Raw genomic sequence first — 9,183 nt, forward strand, 5'->3', positions numbered from 1 at the left:
CAGGAGGAAACCCCAATCCTGGAATGTAGGAATGCAAATCCTCATTGTTTCTGTTCAATCCTTTTTTGGTTCATTGCACAATGCAGCCAGGAACAGAAGATTCCATACGCTAGACCTGTGAAATCTGGTAGATTGCAGCTGTCAATGACAGGATTTGTGTTTTTTTGTGCCAATTTAGGCTTTGTTGGATGAGAAATCTCTTATGCTTATTTATTCTTTATTTTTCAGCTAGACATGAGTGGACCCAACACCATATTGTACTTTGGTTTGTATGAAGGGCAGGACCCCAACCCCTCAAGTAACCCTGGTTATATTGTGATGTACTCCTACCTTGTGTTCCATAAGTAATGCTTTAGTGGAAAACTGATGACCTTCTTCTTTATTTGAATGATTGTAAATGTCAATGATGAATGAAAACTGAATAAAGCTTTATTTCAGAATACTTGCTATGATCATCCATAATATTTTTTTCATCAAATGGTTTGGTTGATAGATCTACTTGCATGTCCTGTGATACTGTAATGTACACTGTTCAAAGAATAGTGGTAGTCCTTGCAGCATCTTGTGTACCAGGCTATAATTTTGTCCTTAAAACAAATGAGAAGGAACGTAACATTGAAGGGGCATTTGTTTCTGAGCTGTGTCTCAAAAGCACTTTAATGTAATTGCGATGGTCTATCCTGGAGTACCAGAGCACTTGCAGTGTCGCAGGGAGGGAAAGCCTGTGACTAATGTCATGTATGAATGAATCATCCTCCTCGTGCCTCGGGGAGTGTCTCCGGGTCCGTCACTTCTCAATGCCTTCCTCTTTTCCACTGTCACTTCTGAAAGCTCAGCCCCTTTGAGGTTCATCTAATTGGTCGGCTTGGTTGACTCCAGTAACACGCTGGGCTGCTGCTCATTCACATTTCCTGAAACCGCTTGCATCCAATCATTGACCTTTCGGAGCTTTGTTGTCCTAACCTCGCATTCTGACTGGATTACAGACCATTGCTTATCATATTCTCCAGTGCAATGCAACACAAGTAGCAGCCAATACAGGCAGGCACTAAGCCACGGACACACCACAGAATACTCTTGAGTGTGCATTCGTGCCTGCATACATAGAAGGGGCAGCTGATCATGTGCTGAAGCATATGAAACCAAACTGGTCAATGTATTCAGATTATATTGAACTGCTCTTGGAAGTGTTTCACATTCACTCTAATCTCAGTCAGTCATCTGTATTCATGTCACTTCTTCACAGTATGATGTACACAATGTTGAAGCTGGAGTTTGAAATGGTAAAAGCAACAACAACAATTATGGAAGGGTCACTTGGGCATTTTAATTTTAATTACAGTAGACACAGCCATTATGCCAATAAAAATCAAGGCATGGCCTTAATCGATTAATTCAGTTGTGTATTGCTGAATGGTCTCATATTATAATATTATTGGTCTTCCTGTAATTGGATTTGACTGCTACTGGTATATAAGGATGGTATGAAGCTCTGCAACTTGCAGGCTCTGAATGGTTTTTATTTTAAAGGGTTAAGCTAGATGACCATTTTCTGAAGGACAGTTCACATCTGGCCCCATTGCCTATAAGTCAGTCATGTAGCCCACTCAGACCACTGATCCAGTATACGTCAGGGATGAAACGGTATGCAGAGCGGTGATTGGCTACAGGCTCTGCTTCTGATGGGGCTGCTCCCCTCTGGTGCTTCCCTGTCTTTGTACAATGGATGACAAAAATTTTGGAGCTCTTCAGTAAATGGATTGAAGTGATTTGATTTGCGTTCCTGCTTGGCAGCTGTTCCTGGCACTGCTGTCTTTGCTTTTTTAAGGGTGAAGCACCGATTAAAATAAGAGGATTCAGTGCTGTCACACACAGTCCTGAAGGAGCTGCTGCAGTGTAAACTCATAGGTTATTCAAAAGTGCCAATCCAACATGAATAACACATTGGGAGAACACATCAGTGATAATATCCTGAGGCCATGCCAGTATTGCTCAAAGATAAAAAAAAAAGTTTTAATATTTAAATATCCAAATTAAAAGTAACAAACATCCTGTGTAGCCATGGGTGGGGTTAGAGGCAATATGTTTTGACCATGAAACTCAGGCAAATACTGTCACACTTTATATGCCATGCTGTGGTTTCTTGTGCTATCCAGCTGACATACACAACATTATTTATATATACATATATGAAACTCTAAAATGTTTCGGACAAACACATTTTATTGGTGTGGCTCTGTAGTCCACAATTTTAGATTTGTAATCAAATAATTCACAGGTGGTTAAAGTGCACATTTTCACGCTTACTAGTCTCTAGAGTTCGTAAAGAATTGAAAAAAAAAACAATCAGAGCAGCCATTCTGCAGACAGAAAACGCCTTGTTAATAACAGACATCAGAGGAGAATGGCCAGACTGGTCAAAGCTGACAGGAAGGTTACAGTAACGCAAATAACCACACATGAACAGTGGTATGCAGAAGGGCATCTCTAAACACACAACTCTTTATAACTAAGTGGATAGGCTACAGAAGTAGAAGTCTAAAAAAATAAGTCTAATAAATACCTAATAAAGTGCTCGGTGAGTGTACAATACATAACTGGTGACTAGTAGCTCATGTCTAAACAGATGCAGTCATCCATACTGGTGCCTTCAAATCCACTTTTCTGAACCCACAGTCTTTCAATCGCCTTCACATGATCCTGGGTCACTTGCTACCCAGACCAATACACTGTTGCTTTCTTACAGAAGCTGTGATGCAAATCTATACGGGTCAATGCAGCGTCAAGCTGCTAATATCTGTCAAAAAGTGAATTCCTCTCAGTTATATAATGTCACCGCAGAGATAGACAAAGGGAATGTTATGAACTGAAGCTATAATTTTTGCTCACTTAATTAGAGGAGTAGAAGCTGTAATTATTTCCCCCAGTATCACAGTAATTATACCTGCAGGTAGAACATGAGATGACCTCCCCCTCACAATTTATAATGGTATTCAAAGCACATAGCCTCACTGCAGGAAATTAAGCTAGGTACAGTACCTTACTAGGCACATGCAGAGATGGCTTTACTGATGGAGAATATACAACTGTACAACATTATGGGCATAATTTTCTTGTTCTTCTAACTGCACAAAGTCAGGTACAACTGGTATGGACATTTTTTTCCACAATTATCCAGCTGTATCTGAGAAATGTTTCACAATGCAACAACCGATAAAGGTTCAGTTGTTAATTACTAAAGTGCTCACTAAACTGTTGTTTTTTGTTACCTATGAATCCATTTTTGACAGATGTTTTTGTGATGTTTCACATATTTTGTAAGCAGGGCTATAAATCCAGAAGATTTATACACTGTCAATGAGCTTCTATTATTATGGAATCATTAGAATAATCTCTTGTTCGAGTGAATGTATTTTATTGCCTCTCAGTCTTTTGTTGTGTTGTCTTCTTCTTCATAACATGTTGAAGAATAATAGTGCTTTTTCATATATTTCAATTCTTTCATCTTGATATTTACGCTCATTACAGTATACAAATGTATTGTCGCCATCTAGTGCCCACATTACACATAAGGTCCCTTCCCTTTAAGACCAAGATATTGGGCTTCACTTAAGAGCCACTCATACAAATTCACCATCCATCCATCCATCCATCCATTATCTGAACCCGCTTATCCTGATCAGGGTCGCAGGGGGGCTGGAGCCTATCCCAGCATACATTGGGCGAAAGGCAGGAATACACCCTGGACAGGTCGCCAGTCTATCTCAGGGCACACACACCATTCACTCACACACTCATACCTACGGGCAATTTAGACTCTCCAATCAGCCTAACGTGCATGTCTTTGGACTGTGGGAAGAAACCGGAGTACCCGGAGGAAACCCACGCAGACACGGGGAGAACTCCGCACAGAGAGGCCCCGGCCGACAGGGATTCAAACCCAGGACCTCCTTGCTGTGAGGCGGCAGTGCTACCCACTGCACCATCGGTGCCGCCACAAATTCACCAATTTTCTCATATTTATATATTTTTTCTTAGGTAGGAACAACATTTACAACTTGTCTTACGAATCATGTAAACAATGCATTTCCAAGTATTCCCCAAAATAAGTTATTTAAATTAGGACTTAACGTTTGCTTAGAAGGGATCAGCATTGAATACTTCATAGCTTGAAGTTAGGACATTTTTTTTTTGTTGGTCAATGCCAATTTATGCTATTTAAATTTGTCATGTTTTTTAGGAGAATATTTCCTAAAAAGGCAGTATATTAATTAAAGTAGGAAGTGTTTCACGGACACCATCTTCAGTCCAGTGGTTTTAAGGACAGCACAATGAGAAGCCAGTGGTAAACCTTGTTTAAGTTAAAATGATCTGCGACCAGAGTACACTTTCTAGTATTGGGTAGGACCTTCCTCCCCCATGTTGCCATGATAGCATCACACAGTCGCTATAGACTTGACGGCTACACATTACTGCTGTGAATCACCTGTTCCGCCACAGCCCAAAGGTGCTCTATCGAGATCTGCTGACAATGGAGGCCATTGCAGTGCACTGAACTCATTGCCACACTCCAGCTTAAGATGGTGTGTGCTGTGTCATGATGCATTATCCTGCTGGAAGTAGCTATCAGAAGATGGGTAGACTGTGGCCCTAAAGGGATGTATATGGTCAGCAAAAATACTCTGTCTCAATCTCTATTAAGGAGTCTAATGAGTGACAAGAATACATTCCCCACACCACCACCACCTGCAGCCTGAACCATTCATACAAGGCAGAATTGGATCCATGGACCCTCACCCTATCTGCATGCCACCCCAATTTTCAACTTCCCAGAGTCTAAGCCAACTATAGCCTCAGTGATTAGCTGACAGGAGCGGAACCCAGTGTTCTGCTGCTGTAACTCATGCACTTCAGGGTAGAGATGTGTTTTGTGTCCATATATGCTTTGCTGTATACCACTGTTGGTATTCGAGTTATCATCACCTTCCTGTTAGCTTGAACCAATCTGCCCATTCTCTATAATTAAAGTACTTTTACCCACAGAACTGCTGCTCACTGGACGTTTTTATTTTTCACACCAGCCTCTGTAAACTCTCGAGACTGCTGTGCATGAAAATCTGAGGAGATCAGCCGTTTCTGAGATACTCAATCCACCCTGTCTGGCACCAACAATCATTCCAAGTTACTTTGATCATATTTATTCCCCATTCTGATATTTAGTCTGAACAACAACTGAACCTCTTGACCATGTCTGCATGCTTTTATGCATGGAGTTGCTGATTAGACATTTGCATTAACAAGCTGTGTACCTACTAAAGTGGTCACTGACCATACATATCTCTGCTGTCTTGACCATATTCCCAACCAAGCTTTCTCAACCTGCCACCGATTCATCCCCAGTTTAGTTGCCACACAAACACATACACACCTTTATTTGCACAAATGCTGGAAATTTCTTGAGTGGAACCAAGCTCAACTGAGTAAACCATTTTATGTACGTAGTCGTACAGGATGTGACAATCACACTTTAACACCACCACCCACTAAACTAACACGACTTGGGTATAGTGTTGTGAGATCTCACATTGCACATTATTATTTTCCAAAGGTCATATATCTTATTTAATATTTATCTTATAAATCAAGTTCTACAACAAATTTTATTCTGAGAGTTCACACCACTATTTCAGAAAGAAAAGAGAAGGGAAGATATATTGCAGTTGCAAAGGGTATGTGCTTAAAGACAAGAACCACTGTCTCCCGGCATGGCATATGCTTCAGTTCAGAGTATGCTGGTGCCTATCTGTGACTGACCTCTTCAAATTGTGGTGTTGGGAATCTGAAGACTGCACAAAAGACCATACCCCTGAACAATCATGCTTTATAAATTGATTTCATCAGTGGTTTAATTGTACATTTAAGTTCAAGGTATAAGAAATAGATTATGGTATTTTGCCCTTGATACACCTAGTTTGTACTGTAGCAATTTTATGGAACAAAACCATATAAACCAGCAACATTTCCAGCGTTAATTTATCCCTAAGGGATTATGTATAAACTCAAGGGACCCTATAGGCCTATGCCTACTTAATAATTCTATTTTTATGCAAAGCAGTCGTATCTTCTGAAAATCACGTCAACCGGTAGGCTTGTGCAAATAAGGCTGGTTGATTATTGACAGATTCGTTCATATTCATCACTCTAAGGCACAGGTGTCAAACTACAGTCCTGGAGGGCCGCAGTGTCTGCTGGATTTTGGTGTGCGTCAGCACGAGAGATTAATTTCATTGGCTTTCATTGGCTAAAGAGTCCACCCACCTTGTTCTCAAGGACTTAATTGGACGCTGATTGAAGGGAAACCACAAATACCAGCGTACACTGCGGCCCTCCAGGACTGGAGTTTGACACCTCTGCCCTAAGGCGTGGTAGATCAAACGCCAGACCTGAGCCTACCCAAATGAAGACACTGCATAAAGGGCTCTTTAAGACAGGCTACTTTCCCAAAGCTGTAATGATAGGTTTTTTTTAACGGTAAGCCATTGGTATTTCTAATTAGATCATTATTTTCTGTTGAGCGCAGGTATATGCAATGTTGTGATTTACTGGCACCTGTTCTTAATTATTTTAGGATTTTTGAACATAATTAATTTAATAAAGCATCAAAGGATTTAGTCTACAAAGCTTTCTGTTTTCTTTTAGAACGCGACTGACCATTGCAGTAGCCTTGGATGCTTCAATTCACATACTATCAAACCAGTTCTATTATTTAGATGTCTTCACTACCGTTTTTTGTCTGTGGACTTTCCTTTGGTTTTATCGTCAGTTATTCTGTTTTACAAACTAACTTTGAAACTAACACTTATTTTCGGATGACTGCGAGCAACCAAATAACGGAGCCTCCCATCATGGAGCTTCCAAGGGCGGACGCTTCACTACCAACCGAAGGTAGACCTACTTGTGCAATTATCTAAATCAGGAGTGTCCAATCTTATCCAGAAAGGGCCGGTGTGTGTGCAGGTTGTTGTTTTAGCACAGGACTACGACAGCTGATTCTACTCCTCAAGGTCTTGATTAAAGACCACGATTAGTTCATTAGTATAATCAGGTGTGTTACTACTGGGTTAAAACAAAAAACTGCACCCACGCCGGCCCTTTTAGGATAAGATTGGACACCACTGATCTAAATGCAAACTATACGCTTGTTTTAGTTTAACTTAATACATTCCACATCATGGAATTGTAACATGCCTATTGTGTTTCAGATCCCCACGCACATAGCCAGTGGCATAGGCTACTGTAATAGAAGTTCATACTCTCAAAAATGTAGCTACTTTCAATACATTTCGTGTCGAAGTAACATTTGTGTTACAAATAAGCACAAAATCTATTTGTTACAAAGGGGGACACAGACCTGAAAGTAGGCTAACGCAAATTATGTTAAGCAAAAAATCGATTAATAAAAAAATAAAAAATTTAAGCCTGTGTGCTTAAACCTATAGGTTTTTGAGTAGCCCAGTCTTGAAGTGCAAATAAAGTTGAATGCGTGTGTCTGGTTTTTTCATTTGGCTAAACTATTGTGCTTTATTATGTTTGTACACATATTCTAGACCGACGAGGGACCATACTCACGAAGGACCGTTTTCCCAAAGTGCGAGTATTGTGCTGGGTAATGACGGCACCTAAGAATCTGCAGAAGAAGGCAAGGCATGTCCGTGCCACTTGGACCAAGCGATGTGATAAAGTGCTGTTCATGAGTTCGCAAGAGACCGAGTTTCCTACAGTGGGGCTTAATGTGTCCGAGGGCAGAACTCAACTCTACTGGAAGACGATAAGAGCTTTCCAGTACATTCACAAGAACCACTTGGGTGATGCCGATTGGTTTTTGAAAGCCGATGACGACACCTACGTTGTGCTGGACAATCTTCGCTATCTCCTTTCTAAGCATGACCCGGAACGACCCATTTATTTTGGCCGTCGTTTCAGACCGTTTGTACCTCAGGGCTACATGAGCGGAGGGGCTGGCTACGTTCTGAGCAAAGAGGCGCTCAGGAGGTTCGTGGAAGGATTCCGCGTGGGAAAATGCACCCACCTTTCTTCAGTTGAGGACATGGCCTTGGGAAAATGCATGCAGACGATGGGAGTGGAAGCGGCAGACTCCAGGGACGAAAAGAAAAGGGAAACATTTCACCCTTTTCCTCCAGAAAAGCACTTAATCAAGACCCTGGGCCGTAAACAATCCTGGTACTGGGGTTATAGCTATTACCGCTCCGTTGAGGTAAGTATTAAAATGGGGTAATTCTACGAAAGGTGCACAGTAAACCGACATGACTCCTATTTATAATAAACCTATTGCATTGCTATGATGGTCTACATCATACAGTGCCATATCCGAAATCTAGGTCTTATTACGTTTGTCTGTAATAGTTGTCTATACTAAAGCCTTTGTGGTATGTACAAATTTGACAAAGTCCCTTCTTGCATTAAGTTATGGACCTTTCAGTAAGCGGTGTCCATACTAATAAATAATATGATCTGTTTTGTTTCAGGGCCCTGAGTGCTGTTCAGATCTTGCAGTGTCCTTCCATTACATAAGCCCAAATGACATGTATGTACTGGAATATTTTGCCTATCACCTTCGCCCATATGGCTATCAATACAGATTCAATCCTGATTCACTACAAAATAATTCAGAGAAAACGAAGGTATGAAATACAAATTTGATGTATGTCTTGCTAAAATCATGCCATTATTAACACCATTGTATTGGTTTTCTGTTTGGTTTGGTACATTTGTAGGAGATATTCTGTTCCTTGGGATTTTGAAAAAATCTATAAAAAAGTGTTGTTAATTTTACTGTTTTAATCAAAACTTATAGTCCTGGATAACCAGCAATTAATTGTTTTTCATTAGTGCCAGCAAGCCAATGTTTCCTTGACCTGAAAAGACCTGTTTTTGACAAAAGGTTTCTTTGTATGAAAATAATTACAGTATTTAGACCCGTTTCAATTACTGGTGATGCTTATTTGTGATAATGCATAAAGAGAAGTTGTTTGTAGGAATGGGAGATGAAGACCGAAATCCACCTAAACAAAGGTCACTGAAATGTCATTGTGTGTGTGTGTGTGTGTGTGTGTGTGTGTGTGTGTGTGTGTAATGTTGGAAAGCAGATAATAAATGGCATAC

At 40.6% G+C, this 9,183-nt stretch overlaps 2 protein-coding genes across 2 annotated transcripts in view; both read left to right on the forward strand.

Annotated features, from left to right (window-relative positions):
• si:dkey-256h2.1 (uncharacterized protein LOC337520 homolog) overlaps window positions 1–442 on the forward strand; it is a 28,799-nt gene extending 28,357 nt beyond the window's left edge. The window contains exon 12 of the mRNA XM_061248817.1: window positions 229–442. Coding sequence (XP_061104801.1) covers window positions 229–348 — 120 coding nt within the window. The 3' untranslated portion in view covers window positions 349–442. The remainder of the gene's footprint in view (window positions 1–228) is intronic.
• A 6,004-nt stretch (window positions 443–6,446) lies between these two features.
• On the forward strand, window positions 6,447–9,170 carry c1galt1b (core 1 synthase, glycoprotein-N-acetylgalactosamine 3-beta-galactosyltransferase 1b). Its single transcript, XM_061224846.1, has 4 exons — window positions 6,447–6,531; window positions 6,700–6,945; window positions 7,608–8,275; window positions 8,547–9,170. The coding sequence occupies exons 2-4, from the start codon at window positions 6,771–6,773 to the stop codon at window positions 8,706–8,708; spliced, it is 1,005 nt and encodes a 334-aa protein (XP_061080830.1). The 5' UTR covers window positions 6,447–6,531; window positions 6,700–6,770; the 3' UTR covers window positions 8,709–9,170.
• Window positions 9,171–9,183: the final 13 nt, after the last annotated feature.

Source organism: Conger conger, chromosome 1, assembly GCF_963514075.1.
Source record: "Conger conger chromosome 1, fConCon1.1, whole genome shotgun sequence".
Lineage (NCBI taxonomy): Eukaryota > Metazoa > Chordata > Actinopteri > Anguilliformes > Congridae > Conger > Conger conger.

Bases quoted from the DNA above. Each gene is read 5' to 3' on its own strand.
- c1galt1b (XM_061224846.1), top strand. From the start codon at position 6,771: ATGTCTTCACTACCGTTTTTTGTCTGTGGACTTTCCTTTGGTTTTATC. The intron at 6,946-7,607 runs GTAGACCTACTT...CACATATTCTAG, and splicing joins CGCTTCACTACCAACCGAAG to ACCGACGAGGGACCATACTC. The intron at 8,276-8,546 runs GTAAGTATTAAA...GTTTTGTTTCAG, and splicing joins GCTATTACCGCTCCGTTGAG to GGCCCTGAGTGCTGTTCAGA.